The following is a 15,863-nucleotide window of genomic DNA, read 5'->3' on the forward strand; positions in this document are numbered from 1 at the left end:
AAGCCATTAATTTTATAATACCCTGCTATAGTTACAATAAAAAAAGAATACGGATTTGTATAACTGTAAGTAGGTGCTGCTGTAACAAATAGTAAAAATGTAGAAGTGGTTTTGGAATTTGACAATGGGCAGAGGCTGGAAGACTTTTTAGCATGATAGGAAAAGCCCAGATTTCCTGGAATAGACTGTTGGCAGCAAAGGAAATAAATACACTATACTTAACATTCTCTCCTCATACTGGGCCTGTGGCCAGTGCTTTGAGCTCACATTTCATCATGCAAGGCGTAAGGAATCCCGGGCTGAGCTGGGTTCCAGATTTCTTCAAAATAAATAGACGTAGCTTGAAAAGGGAGTGTGAACGGATTATTTGGGGGTTTTAGCACACAACCACCCTTCTCTTGACATCCCCTCCTTCCAGACCCCACACCTCACCTGCCTGGCATTAGAGGGCCTGTTATGTGGTGACGTCCCATTGATTCACACTCCACTCCCTTTGCCTTTTGGCATCCACTGCAATTAGCGGTTGACTCATGATTAGGGACTAAGGCTATAGACTGCAGGAGAGGGAGAGATGCAGGGAGGGGTTGGACCCGGCGTGAGGGGTAGTGCGTTCCATACACCACTGCCAGGAAATTGTCTGCTGACAGATGGATCAGGGCAGTTTAGAAAGTGTGACTTGAAGCTTTGATGGAATCACCTCTCCCTCTCCAGCTCCCACTGGTAGAAATGGAAGTTTTTTGATAGACACACTCCCAGATCTTAACATCTAGGACCCATGGGGCTCCTATTGGTAACACATGGTTAGCCTCACTTTATTTATGGAAACTCAGAACATCCAGCCTGCTGGGTCAGTGCCAGTTCTGCAGTTAAAGCCCACATGTCCTTCTTCCAGCCGGGGTCTCCCCAGCACCTCAGGCTGCCAGAGGCACTGCCTGGTCTGGCTTGGCCCAGCAGCCATCTCCCCATCGGATTGGGAAGGTCAGTTGCATGCGAAATTTATTCGATTGGTAAGATATCGGCTTTTCTTAGAGCAGGGCCTGTCTGTGCCCATGTGTGTCAGATACCTCCCAGGTAGGTCAGACACCATGCAAGGGAATGCAGACTTTATTATTATTTTTTTAAAATATATTTTATTGATTTTTTACAGAGAGGAAGGGAGAGGGATAGAGAGTTAGAAACATCGATCAGCTGCCTCCTGCACACCCCCTACCGGGGATGTGCCTGCAACCAAGGTACATGCCCTTGACTGGAATCAAACCTGGGACCCTTGCATCTGCAGGCCGACGCTCTATCCACTGAGCCAAACCAGTCAGGCGGGAATGCAGACTTTAGGTGGACATTCAGATAAAAAGGCCCATTCATGGAAATGGATGATTCCCGCCTACTGGGGTGGGGATGGGGGCATAGTGATGGGGAGAAGGACATTCTGGATTCAGGGAAGCTGACTCCTTAAAACGTGGGTTGAGGAAGGGGCTTCTGTACCTTAGGTCACAGGTCCGTCTCCTCCATCTACCACACTCAACATTTCACCTGCCCGACTCTCTCTTTTCCAAGGCTGACTCTGTGGCTCCATAGTCAGGTCCTCATCACCTCCTGTCGTGACCATGGCAGAAGCTTCTCCCTTGTCCCTGTCTCTCCAAGTGAGCATGAAGCCACTAAGTTACATTTCCTGAAACTCACCTGGGGACCTCAGAACCTGGGAACCTCAGAACCTGGTGTGTCCTTCTTCAGTGGAGCGAGTGTTTTCAACATCTTTTAACTTATGAAGTGGAGCACTGACTAACTACCTTGACATTCAAAATCCTTTACTCAACCTTCCTTTCTAAACATCCCCATCACTTGACTGAGACATGGATCCCAATGGGAACCTGATCAGTTTAGTCCCTCTTTTTAAAAACTCATTTATTTATTTAATTTTTATTTTAAAATCCTCACCTGAGGATATTTTTCCATTGATTCCTCACCAGGACCCAGGCCTGGGAGGAGCCTGCAACCAAGGTATGTGCGCTTGACTGGACTCGAACCTGGAACCCTTTCATCCACAGGCTGATGCTCTATCCACTGAGCCAAACTGGCTAGGGCAGTTTTCTCCTTCTTTGATGTACCTGCCATCATTTTTTTTTTTTACCTCTAGGTGTTTGCTTATTCTCTTCCTTTTCTTAATAATCTTGTAATTTTTAAAGAACCCCCCCCTACTTCTCCTTCATCAAGGTTAAATTCAAGTCATGCCCTCTTTATGAAATTCTAATCTAACCATCTTATTGAGGGTCATGAAGTCTCCCCCTGATTTCCCAAGGTCTGCAGTGTCCATATTACTCTAAGTTGGAGAATTAATTGAATGGGGAAGGATTGGGGGTAGTTGCAATCGATTAGGGGAAAGGTTGGGGGCTGGCTCAGGGACTCTAAGAAAAGAAATAAGGGTGGGACTCTTGCTAAAGGAGTCACAAGGGTAGTTGGGACTTGGGCAGGCAGTGTTGGGGTTGGAATGGTAGGGGTAGAAGGCCTGAATGAGTCTTGCCCTAAAGATTTTTGTATAGGCACTCAGATGAGCCTACCCAGGGGAAAGGACCAAGGCAATCCACGTTCTCATTCCTTCAAAACATGAGCCCTGTCCTCTGAAACCTTGCCCCTCCCTCATCACCATCAAATACTCAGCTTTTTAATTTCCTTCAAGAAAACACCAAAAGTCAGGTTTTTTACAAAAATATATATATTGCTCCATAGTCACATCATATACATCTCCACAATAACGTTTTTAGCAATACCTTAGAATTTAAGACAACACGTGTTTGTATTCATGATTGTTGCAAGGACCCTCACGCCATTTCAGGGGTGGAACTGAAGTGCACAGAGGGAAGCAATTTAGACAAAAGTCTCCATGTCTAAAAAACACCAGTGTCCATGGGAGATAAACTTAAAACATCAATAACTTAAATAAGGTTAACATTACTTAAGACATCATGTTTCATATCAATATACAAAGCTCATATTATTTGAAAATACAATAAAATAATATCAGAGGGCATTTAGGGAAAGTTAGAAGGAAATAAATTAGGTTTAGATTCTTGGGTTGTGGAGTGGGCATTCAAGGCTTTGGAGTTTGGGTTTTCTTGTCTAGAAGCTTCACGGCATTCTGAACCCACGTCAGCTGGGGGTCAGCACAGACATCTCTGCCCGCTTTGGTCTTGAAGCTGTGGGGAGAGAGGAGACAGTTAGATGCAGTTCCATTGAGATGTCAGCCTAGCCATGCTGCTCATTCTTCTCTAAGTAGCTGCCCTGGGAACTAAATAGAAGAGGGAGGAGGGAACCCAGCTGCTCCCCTAGCTGTCCCAGGTGAAGCCGTCCTGACTTCTGGCTGAAGACATTGGCATGGTCTGAATAAGCACCCAGGTGGAGAGTGATGTTGGGAGTCACATTTTCCCTCCTGGCCTCAGGATTCCTACCGGGCACCTCTGGGGACTGGATTAGGTGGTGTAACTCTCTGACTCTAAGGTTTGAGGCTCCCTTTCCCTGAGGAAGAACTGGACCAGGGAGGGCTGGTGGGCTCAACTCACATCACAGCTTCTTTGGGGCACTTGCTGCTGGTGACTTTTTTGTAGCTCGCCAGCTTTGGCATCGGGATCTTCTTCTCGGTGAATGTGTAGCAGCAGGTGATTGGGGAAGTGACTCCGTCTAGAAAAGGAAAAACAAAAAAAAGCACTTTAGGATGGACTCGATTCTTTTTATCTTAATTGGAGTAGAAAATAAGTAGCTAGGAGAAGGCGAAGAGAAATCAGGAGTAGAGGTAGAACCCATTTGATTCCGATACTTCTGCGGATCCTGCAGAGCTAGAATGTCACACTGACTCAGTCTCCTATGCTGGAACATGGGTATAGAGCACTGCTACTAATTATGTCATTATTAAAATGACATAATTCCCTCGAGAGTCATTAGGAGGAGCTAATAATGCAAACTCTCGTGGGTCCCCCTTCGGGCTCCACGTAACCTATGCCTGGCCATGAGCTGCCTGATTCCCACCGCCTCTGGCAGAGCCGTGGCTCAAGAAGCTGGGCTGAATGAAGCACAGTCCAGATGCCGGGGCTCTTCCTCTCTGTGATCACCCCAGCCCCCCAAACCCTGCTGAAAGGAGGCGGTGATTGCAGTGGGGGTGTGTTTCCACAGCTGGAGTCCTGGAAGAGGCTGGACGTGGGGTCCACAGCTGGATTCCTCACTCTGCCTCTGCCCAGGAGCACCTGTGCGACCAGGCTCACACCTCATCCTTCTCCGAGTTCCCTGACCTTGTTGTTAAAGTGAGGCTGGGGATCCCCCTCCTGCTCTAATCTAATGGGCCACGATCACCCAGAGATGGGGTGATGCGCTTCAAAGGGAAGGAGGCAGGGGACTTACCTGGCTGAGCGAGCACCTGGGTGGTGAGGGCGGCCGCGGTGAGCAGCAGGCACAGGAGCGCTGCGGAGACCTTCATGCTGGAGGGTGAGGAGATGAGCTTCAACGAGAGAGCAGAGAGCGTGGCTGGAGAGCGTGGCTGGTGTCTGAGCCTGTCAGCCTCTGTGGTGCTCTGGCTGCTCTGGCTGCTCCGCACGCCTTTTATTGGAACATTGAGTGGGTGGAGTAACCGGGCAGCGGCCTCCTCAATGAATGACGAAGTGAAGGGAACTCTGAAATGTGCTGAAACAGTGGAGCAGCCTGGGTGATTTCCAGGAAGGAGGGGAGGAAGCAGTGGGGGTCTGGACCGGGCACTTTTGGGAGGCAAAGGGCGGGGGTATGGGGCACAGTTATATTCAAAGTGACCACAGACAGGAACCAAGTGGGTTATTCTTAAGGATTCTGCTTTCTCTGAAGTGAAAACTCTGCAGAAAATAACAGAAGCAAGGAAGCGGAGGACAAGGGGGGAAGGAAAGCATCCCGGCTCGCCCTGGCCCACCGTCAGACAACAGCCTAGGGGGCCCTGCAGCCTTGGCAGACTCCCCAGTAGCGTACTAGATCCATCTGTTCTTTAAAATGCAGGGGGCGATTGGAGCTTAACAGAACGATGGGATTTTGTAACCACAGGAATAAATTCTAAGAATCGTGGATTCCTGGAAGAAGCCACGTATGTAGTGCTGCAAAAGAAATATGCATGGCATACTCTCACAGCGCTAGTTCTGTGCCAGGAATACTCTAAAACCTCATCAAATGCTGATCTTTCCATTCTCCAACCCCATCTCGTAGGCGTCGTTAATTCCCATTCTACAGACCAGACAACCGAGGCGCAGAGGGGTTAAGAACCGCCTGAGTTCTCCTGAGCAGAACCCTGTGTCCATGCTGTCGCCACCATGACATGCTTCTGGACGAATTGTGTGCATGTCTTCCCACCGGCTGCCCGGTTATCTAGCTGGGACCCCCCTAACCTCAGCACCTTCCAAACTAGGGGGCCACTCACCAGGAGTTGAGAAACATTCCTTGTGGAGAAGTCACCATGCCTTTGGAGCCTACAGTTAGCACGGGGCAGCAGTGGGCAACAAGTGTGCCCGCCCCCCTGCCCCCCCTGCTTCCTCCTGGATCCCAGGGAGCGTGAGTGAGCAGAGGGACAGTATTATGGGAATCAGAACACATGCTTTGGGGCTGCAGCTCTGCCTTCGATTTCCTCAGAGACCGCAGAATCCTAGTCATTAAAATCCCCAAAGACTTTGGAATTCATTTCAGTGATCTCCTTCCTTTCGCAAATATGATAGGATTTCTGGAGGCACGTTCATGGCTGAGAAGAGCCTGGTGAAACCCCCACCCCCACCCCACTCCCCATTCCACCGCCTTATGCTTCTGAGCCTAGCTTTGCCTCTGCCCTGTGGGCCTAGAAGGACCTGGTCTCTTTTCTCTATTAAAGGGCCATTGAAACCATGTCTATAAAATGCATGGCCCTTCTTGGAAGACACACCTGCCAATCACTACATGGGTAGTAAGGAACGGGTTATCTTGAACCAATGACTGTGTCTGGTCGGTAGTAAGTGGTAGGTAAGGGCGAAGCGAAGGAATAGCTGGTGTCACTGAGCACTTACGGGGGGCCAGGGCTGCCCCGAAGGGTCTCCAGCATTGTCACATTCATCCTCTACACAAGCCATCTTCTTTGGTCAAAACTGAAGTTAAATAACTTGTTCAGGATCTCACAGGGAAGAACAGGCGGGCTGAGATTCCCATCCAAGACTCTGTGGTTCCAGAATCCCTACTCCCAGGCACTAGGCTTCATGTCTCATGATGGATCTTGGCTTCCTGGGGAATCTGAGAGCAGAGAATCTACAGAGACCACTCCAGACTCCTGGGTATCATTCCAAAGAGGCAGCATGCGCAGAGAAAAAAAATCAATCTGTGCACTGTTTTGCTATCCCTCTCAGAGCCTTATTTTCATTCTGCCTGAATCTTGATAAGCAACCCACCCCCAACCCCTCTGTGGCTGGTGCAGTGCTCTGCCAATGACTCGGTTCATTCTTTGTGAATGAATAAAATACCTCAGAAATGGAAACGGCAACTTTGCAAGTCATCCTGGACCATCTCACCTTAACTTCCAGGAACTTACTCCTCATGCGAATGGGACTGCTCTCTAATTGAATGCATCGTGTCCTTTGCCATAGACTTGGAGGGTATCTCCTGTTTTCCTGTGGAATCCAGCCAGTCTTTCATTACTGTCTAGGTTAACAAGTTTATTTTTTTAAATAATATTTTTAAAAGTTTTTTAAAATTGATTTTAGAGAGGAAAGGAGAGGGAGAGAGAGATAGGAACATCAATGATGAGAGAGAATCATTGATCGCCTGCCTCCTGCACGCCCCACATTGGGGATCTAGCCTGCAACCCGGGCATGTGGCCTGTCCAGGAATCGAACAGTGACCTCCTGGTCCACAGGTCAATGCTCAATCACTGAGCCACACCAGCTGGGCTAGGTTAACAAGTCTAAAGATGTGGAGAGGTTTGGACGGTGCAGGTCCACTTACGTGTTTTTTAAAAAATAAATACTGTAAACGTATTTTCTCCTCTGTATGTTTTCTCAGTGGCATTTTGTTTTTGCTAGCTTACCTTATTGTAAGAATACAGTATATAATACATATACCATACAAAATATTTGTTAATATATTGCTTATGCTATCAGCGAGGCTTCTGGTCAACAGTAGGCTATGAGTAGTTAAGTTTTGGGGGAAGTCAAGAGTTATATGTTGCACCGGCCGGTGTGGCTCAGTTGATTGAGCATCATCCCGTGCACCAAGAGATCGCCAGTTCGATTCCTGGTCAAGAGCACATGCCCAGGTTGCCTGTTCGGTCCCTTGTCAGGGTACCTACAGGAGGTAACCGATTGATGTCTTTCTCTCTTTCTCCCTCTTCCTTCCTCTTTCTCTAAAACCAATAAAATCATATTTTTAAAAGTTATATGTTGATTTTCAACTGTGTGGGTGGGGGTGGGCACCCTAACCCCCTGGGTTTCTCAGGGGTGCACTGAACCCCCTGGCTCAGCAGTGTCGCTCTTGCTCCTAGTGTCCTGGACGCTGAGACACGGAGCCTGTAGAGATCATGTACTCCAGCCTCCTCTTTTCCTGTGAGGAAACCGTATTCCAGAGAGGAAGACCGCTGGCCCATGGCTGCATGGGAAAGCGTGCTGGCTTTGCCGGGTCCATAGACAGACCTCGGAGTATCAGAGCTATGTCTCTGCTTGGGAGAAGAATCATCGCTTTTGAGAAGTGATTTAGTCACTGCCAGTGTCAGATAATAAACAGATGAGAGGTGAAAGTGTCTGAATCAGAAGAGAAAGTGGGAGGTATAGCCATCCCCTGGGCCCCCTTCTGCTATCCCCAGCGGGAGGCCAGTCACCGTGTGGGAGAAATGAGTGGAAATTCCCGTTCTGCAGCAGCCTTGGAAGTTCCCCGGATCCCGTGGAAGAGATAGGCCTGCCAAGCCTGCATTCCAGATCCTGGGCCTGGAGCTGAGGAACGGCTCACGTGGTCAGGGTTGGGCCCTGGCTGGTGGCGGGGGGATGGGTGGGTGGAGGGGGAGGATCTGGAGCAGGGGGAGGGGGTAAAAGGGAAAAAAGGCCTTGGTGTGGAGCGTGGGAGGGAATCAGGGTCAAGGTTTTGTTCTTCAGAATCTTTGATCCCTTTGGGACCCCCTTCCCATTAAATCATAGATGAGAAATGGAAAAGTTCCTCTTGGTGAATAATACTTTCTTCCTTCCTCCCAGTGAGGTAACCACCCCCCCCCCCCCCCGCCCCCCAAAAAACTGGCATCCTCCACATGCGCCTTTGTCATTGCCCAAGACTCCCACTCAGTGCCAGGGGTAAAGGAAAGAGGAACTAAGAGTGAGCTTTCTAGAAATCAGAAGCCACCACCTAGCCCCCTGCCCTGGCCCTCTCCGCCCCCCCTCCCAGCCCCGCCTGTGCTTGCTGATGCTTCCATGAGACCCATCTGGTCCTTTCTAGGCCTCCCCCAGGCCTTCCCCTTCCCTTCTCCTCCAGTTTAGCTCTGAGCTCCAGGTGGCCCAGAGCCTGTCTCCCCAACCCTGCCATCCTCTCTCTTCTTTTCAAGGACTGGAAATCCATCCTTTACTCTGGCTCAGAACGTCAGATATGACTAAGACCTTAGAGATCATCTTCCCATTTCACTGATAGAGAAACTGAGGCCTGAGGTGACTTGAAGACACAAGGCAGTCTGCTCACTGCTGGGCCCCCAGGGCCACACTCTGTCTGAGGCACTGCACTGGCTCCTTATTAGAACACTCATCCAGTCGGCATCTACTTTGTGCAGAGACCAGATAGGGCACTGGGTGTGAGGCATGCTTTCCAGGAGAGATGATAAAGAAGGACTTCATGGGAGGTAGGACTGAGTTCATGAATAAGCCTGAGTGGTGCTCACCCCAAGCTTCAGGCATTTCCTGTGTCCTGGGGTGGATCAGCCAAGGATATGGGAGGGTCAGTGGTGGGACAGCCTCTGGGGAGAGAAAGGGAAGGTTCACCTGCAATGGCTTGGGTTGGTTGTGGTGGTCAGTGGTGTCTCAGCGATGTGGGGCTTGTCACTTAGGCTGTTTTCTGGGCCAGCCCTCATGGACCAGACCTCACGGACCAGCCCTCACGGACCAGCCCTCATGGACCAGCTACTGAGCCCTACAGTGAGGGGGCTGCTGTGGGTGAGGGGTCAAATCTAAGTAATCTGTTAGGTTGACAGCAGTGTGAGACGGTAACTGGGGACTTGCATTGCCCAAGATGCCCGGGCAGTGAGATGAGGCGGTCATGGGGACTGGGAGCACATCCGGGAGCACTGAGGTATCCCGTGAGGGCGCTGAACTGGGGGAATCTTAGTGAAACAGATCATGAGGAGCAGGTGATAGAGACAGAGGAATACTGTCTTGACAGCCTTTCATTGAATCCTTGTCTGAACACCTGTGCTGAGGGCACCCATGGAAAACGCAAGGGGCACACAGAATCCGTGCAGCAGTGAAGAGAGGCAGAGCTGTGAGCCCAGCTGAGGGGCTCAGGGAAGCCTTCGCGGTGGTGCTCTCATTAGTGTATATTTTTCTTGATTTCAGAGAGGAAGGGAGAAAGAGAGAGAGAGAAATATCAATGATGAAAGAGAATCATCGATCAGCTGCCTCCTGCACAACCCCTACTGGGGATGGAGCCCACAACCCAGGTATGTGTCCTGACTGGGAATTGAACCGTGATCTCCTGGTTCATAGGTCAGCTCTCAACCACTGAGCCACCCCAGCTGAGTCATGGTGGTACATTTAAGATGGGCTGTGGAGTTGGCAGGTTTTGAGCCTTGCATGATTATTGGATGGGGGAGGGGTGCATTTTGTAGCAAACGTGCAGAGACTGACAATGTAAAGTGCTTAGACCTCCCCTTGGAAGCTTGTTAAAGTGCAGGTTCTGGCTCAGCAGCTCTTGGGTGGACCCGAGATGCTGTGTTTCTCATCAGCTCCAAGATGATGCTGGTGGTACAGGTCCAGGGTCTGCTTAGAACAAACTTCAAAGGGCTCAGCATGGGAAATGCTGCTCTAGTGTGCGACACAGGGAGCCGTTCATTTTGTCTAGACCAGGGTTCTTGTCTGCGGCTCTTGGTTAGGCTTCAAGAGCCATCTGAGATTGTCTTGCACATTTATGTGATTGAGGATTTCTCTGGCAAGAGGGTTCATACTCCCATCAGATCCGCACAGGCATCCGTAACCTCCCAGTAGCTCAGCACCCTTGAACCTATCAAACATAGGGAGTTCTGGTCTTCACCCTGTAACTTTACTAAGTGAAGCCATATTTTATCCAAGCTCTCTCCCCATCCTCAGATGACTGCCAGTGTGTGTTGGGGCACCCCTGGGCTAAAGTGTAGGGTATGTGAGGTAGGGGCTGTGCTGGCCGGGGTGGGTGGCAAGAAAGAGTAAGAGAAGAGGAGGGAGAAAGAAGAGGCAACCTAGAGCCATGGGAAGACTCCCAGACAGTGTCAAACACAAGGGCCCGAGGCCTGGCCCTGCCTCTCTCTAGCTGTGTGGCCTTGCACAAGTTACTTGACCTCTCTAGCCTCTTCTGTGAAGTGTAACTAGTAAGACATTGTCATGCGACTTGCATGAAATAAGAAACCAAGGGTGCTTGGCAAGCAGTGTGTAAACAGCTGTGTCACCTTAAGAGCTTGAGCAAGCCACAGTCCCCATGCAACTTCAGGGCACACACGGCCAGTCCCAGCAGTACAGTCCAAACCTCCACTCTTATTATTTGCTATGAAAGCATATTGGGCATTTATAGTATATAATGCAGTGAGATTTAGAGTTCCTAAGCTCTTTCTCATCTCTGTTCTCTTGCCTGATGTGGACAGAGAGAGAGCCTTTGGGGGCTAACAAAAAATAAATAAATAAAGGATCAGAGAGGGCAGCCCCAGAATTGAGTTAGTGCCTCGGCCTCGCACACAGCCGCCTGCTCTCACCAGACATTCCCAGTCTGACAGACCCCTCTGCTTCTAGAACTCTCCATGCTCCACCTCCCTTCATGGCCCTTGCCTATCCTAGATTCCAATACCTGGCACAGTGTCTTTCACATAGTAAGTCCTCGATAAACATTGTTTGAATCTAGGAACAGCCCAAGAATTTCAAGTCATTCCCCAGATATCTGCTTTGTGGGATGGGTTAACAGCAGACAGGGAAATGAGCCGAGAAGCAAGACTTTGGTTGCCCAAGTTCCCCACTTCTTCTATTTGGATGATGAGATAATGGCAGTGCTAGAAGGACAGTGTGGGGCAGAAAGTGATTTTCCGAGGCGCCCCCCCCCCCCCGATCCTTCTTTGCAAATGATCTGTCTCTCTCTCAGTTGCAAAAACGCTGCCCACTGAAAAAAAGGGAAACTTCAGCTGCCCAGAATAGCTCTTTCTTTGCTAGTTGGTTTCAGCTGCCTTCCTGGTAGAGCCCCAGGTTGCAAAGCACTGGCTTCATTCAGGAGCATTTACTATAAATTGGAGTCTGAGAGTGAGAATAGAATCTGGATGAGAATACAGATGACTTTTGTCTGGAGGGAAGGGGGAGAAGTTGGGGAAAATGGTTTTGCAAAGCACACACCCCTCTTGTGACTTAGAGGCAAGGATTTTAAAACAAGGCACTACCAAATGGTTCAATTCTGCAACTTTTCATTGCTGAACATATAGCTGGGAACTGCAGGCATGCAGGAGTTAGGCACGATCGAGCAGGGCCAGGGACCTGTGTCTGTGTAGTTCAGCCCGGCATCTCTAGCATTACCACCTAGCATTAGGCACGGAACAAACACATGAGGAATGAATGGAATTAGGGGGGAAATCAGACCGAGAAGGTACCATGGAGATCCCAGAGTTGAAAATCTCTGCCCTACTTAATTAAAAATGGGGAAAAGAACGATGCCTGGGATTTTAGCACATTCATAGATTAGTGCAGATCATCTGTGTGTGTATATTGTGCGTATTGTGGGAAGTGCCTGGTGACACATGTTGACATTTCCCAGGGAGGCTGCCAGCTGTGTTTTTCTGTGGGGGAAACAATTCTTCAGTTAGAGAAATCTTCAGGAGGCCCTCACTGTAAACAGGCAGTCATTGTCCTGCAGGAAGGGAGGAAAGCACCGTTGGCGACCCTCCAGACTCTCCTGAGCTGGACACAGGGGAGGAAATGGACAAATGGACATCCACTTAAGGACCAAGAGACCTCCTAAGGGGAGAGGAATTGAGGTCTTTTCTTTTGAGTCCAAAACTATTAGACACTCTCTCATTGGTGGCCTAGGTTCCAAGCTTGGTGGGGAAGTCAGCGGTGTGTGTGTGTGTGTAAGGGCTGAGCTGGGAAGACCTGCTGGACCCTCCATGTGGATGCGGTAGACATATCTTCAGGCCAACAGCCAAACCTGTGAGTGAAAACTGAAGATGTTACAACCTTGGGACACCAAGGGTGGCACCATGGCTGAGACTGTGGGGGGCGAACTTTGGGTGGATGGTGTGGGGTCAGCTCTCCACCGTTATCCCTCTGGGAAGTGGCAGAAGCAATGACAGCTGGGAGGCCTGGTCACTGATCTGCGGGTCAGATCACCCAGCTCTCGCTTTGCAGGAATGAGTAGGTCCCCAAGGCACTGTGAGGAAGCTGGGAGAGGACGCTTAAGCACAAGTGATTAGATTTCCTTCTAATTCGGTCAATGTGGGGCGCTAGTGATTAACTGAACATAATAACAGATATGAGCCACCTGTGCCCTGAGGTGACAGGAGAGACTGCATCAGTTACACACACACTCCTGTATTGTGGGCAGGTCACGGCTCCAGCACATGACCTGCCCAGTTCCGTTTCCCTACTCTGCCCCCAACACAGTTCGGATGTGCTCATATTAAAAAAATCATGACAAGCTTTGCCATGATACAATTCTGATTTCATGACGATAATACACATCGATTGTAAGTATTTTCTCAATGTATTCAAGAGCTCGTGTGCAGTTCACGAGGGAAGATTTCAAAACTATGGGCCTTGGGCACCCACAATCGTAATTTCTTAAGTGTGTTTTACAATTCCGTAAACCATGTGAATCCAACAAGAGCATTGCAGCATGGGTGAGACTGATATCATCATCCCCGTGTTACAGATGAGGAAATTAGGGTTTAGAGGTTGACTTGCTCAAGGACAAGGGACCTGGGAATTGGACATGTGGGATTGAAATCCGGTCGCTCTCCCTCCAAGAGCAGTCTTCTCAGTCTTCTTTAGGCTCGGCCCGTTTTTTCCTTCTCCTGGCTACTCTCCTTTCCCTTCCGCCTAAAGCTCGCCTTTCGGGATCACCTCTGTCCACTGTATAAATGGAAGACTTGGTAAGGAGGTGGAAGGTTAGGGGAAGGAAGGGATAAGGGGATATAAATGAACTAATAAGGAAGTTCTCTAACATCCTTCGGATCCCTCTTCAGATGACTTCATCACCACATCATTTCAGCCCCTGCTCCGCGAGGCCACTCTCTGGCCTCTGTCATCAACCTGAACTTCTCCATTTCGTGGTGTTCAACTTAGTAATACATTTCTCTGACCACAGCCTTCCACTCCCTTCCCCTTCAGAAACTATCTACTGTGTCAGCTCCTCCAGGTCCCTCCGTCCCCCACCTGGCCTGCTAGCCTTCCCAGCCCACATCCTCACCACCACACTGATTCCCCATTTCCACGCTTCTATCTCCCCACTGGCCAGTGGCTAAGCCCAGGTTATCTTCACCCCCTGATTCCGGATCCCTCCCAGCTGCCAGGCTTACAGGATGTCTTGATCTCCTCGATGGTGATGCCAGCGATCCTTTCACCTATCCCTCATAATTTCTTTCTGCCAGACTCCACAGTGGTTCTCAAACCTTCACCATGTCCTTGCATCTCTTACTCCAGCCTCAGGCTTTGGCACTCTCAGGAGACAATATATTCCCCCATTTAAAGTAGAGACTATGGCCTGGCTGACATGGCTCAGTGGTTGAGTGTTGACCTACGACCCAGGAGGTCACGGTTCGATTCCCAGTCAGGACACATGCCTGGATTTCGGGCTTGATCCCCAGTCGGGTGGGCAGGAGGCAGCCGATCAATGATTCTCTCTCATCGATGTTTCTCTCTCTCCGAAATCAATAAAAATATATATGTTTTAAAAATCAGAGATTATGTGATACAGAGAACAGATGGATGGTTGTCAGAAGGGAGGGCAATTATGGGACTGGGTGAAAAAGGTGAAGGGATTAAGAAGGACAGATTGATAGTTACAGGATAGTCATGGGGATGGAAAACACAGCACAGGAAGTCTACTCAATAATGTAACTATGAGTGGTGTGTGGTGGGTACTGGAAATACCAGGGGGAACACTCTGTAAAGTACATGATTATCTGACCACTGTGCTGGACACCGGAAACTAATACAAAATAATATTGAATGTAAACTGTAATTGGAAAAATAGAAATTTATTTATTTATTTTAAATGTATCTTTATTGCTGAAAGTATTACAGATGTTCCCTTTTTCCCCATTGACCCCCTCCTTCCCACTCCTTCCCCTAAATTTTTTTTTTTTAGAGCAGAGACTAAGCATTCTCTTAATGCTTACCCCTAGGCCCAGATCACAATTTAATTCCATCTTCCTGGTATTGCATCGCTTTTCTCCTGCTTTAGAAGAAGAGCTGGTCCCTCTTGTTGAGGGTCACTAATCAATCTATAGCCTTGATCTCCAGAACCTGGTGTTCCCCATTAATTCCATGCCTTTCCCATTTCCCTCTTTCCTCTCTTCCTCTCCCTTCTTCCAACCAACATGTTCAAGTCTGCTTCATTGTTTTTAAAAAAGAAAGTATTTCTCCTAACCCTATTCCCCCTCAAAATACTCTCTTCTCTCTTTTTTCTTTTCATGGGAAAATCTCTACTTGTGGGTGTCTACAGTCTCACCTACAATGAACCCCTTAACTTGTTGCCATTTACTTTCTACATCCACCACTCAACTGAACATTGTGTGGTCTCATTAGCAACCCCCTCATTGCTTAATCTGTGCAAAGAATTCTTTTTTTCCCCTTTTAATTTATGAATCTCACCATATTGAATATCTGATAGTTTACAATTTTTTCTTTTAAATCAGAAAGAAATTTCAAATCACCAATGTTAACCATAGTTGCAGAAATAAAGTATCTTTATCCTCTAATAAAGTAATTACTATACAATTGCCCTAAAAATTTTGCCTTCCTTACTATATGGCAAACCCGGGTAACCAAACATTTTTGTTAAAAAGGTAGAGTGTATTTTTTTAAAGTATCATACAAGATTCCTATATATTTAAAGGATTATATTTCTGTTTCCAAAATGGTTTTACATAACAAATTGAATGTCTCTTCAAATATTTAATAAGTGATTTGGGAGTTTAATTTTTAAACCTTTTATATTAGTTGATAACAAAAATGAAAACTGCAGATGTCCTCAGCACAACATTTAGAAAAGCAGCTAAAATGAAACTGCACAGGTTTTAAGTTAATGTAGCCTTGTTGCAAGACAAGATCTTTGAAAAACAAAATGATTCCTAAGGTGCCAGACATTCTGTATGTCCCCGTGAAGCATTTTTAAAAAAGACTCTGAACAGTAATAAAAGACATTCGACAAATTAGCATCAAAGATTTCTTTCGATAAGTATGAAAAACTACCAGATCATCACTTCTTACTGGTGTTAAGAAGCAAATTGCTAATAAATACCGACAATGTGAAAAAAGTAGAATTCAGTAAATCAAGAATTTCAAAAACAATTGGTAAGACTCGGGTCTTAAAAAATTCCATCTGCTATTTAATCTCATTACATAGCATTTCCTCTCCAATACTTAGCCTTTGGGTTGATGTCCTGGCAACCATATTAGGCAACTACTTCCTGAAAATGAAAAAATGTAGGCTGATCCTTG

At 47.9% G+C, this 15,863-nt stretch overlaps 1 protein-coding gene across 1 annotated transcript; it reads right to left on the reverse strand.

The window, feature by feature from the left end:
• Positions 1-2,693: 2,693 nt before the first annotated feature.
• On the reverse strand, positions 2,694-4,542 carry LOC138994164 (C-C motif chemokine 2-like). Its single transcript, XM_070393866.1, has 3 exons — positions 4,387-4,542; positions 3,555-3,672; positions 2,694-3,191 (listed from the first exon to the last, which is right to left on the reverse strand). Exons 1-3 carry the CDS (start codon positions 4,460-4,462, stop codon positions 3,086-3,088), a joined length of 300 nt encoding a protein of 99 aa, XP_070249967.1. The 5' UTR covers positions 4,463-4,542; the 3' UTR covers positions 2,694-3,085.
• Between the last annotated feature and the right edge of the window lie 11,321 nt (positions 4,543-15,863).

Source organism: Myotis yumanensis, unplaced genomic scaffold (genome assembly GCF_028538775.1).
Source record: "Myotis yumanensis isolate MYYU_CA2020_CCGP unplaced genomic scaffold, mMyoYum1.0.hap1 SCAF_16, whole genome shotgun sequence".
Taxonomy (NCBI): Eukaryota; Metazoa; Chordata; class Mammalia; order Chiroptera; family Vespertilionidae; genus Myotis; species Myotis yumanensis.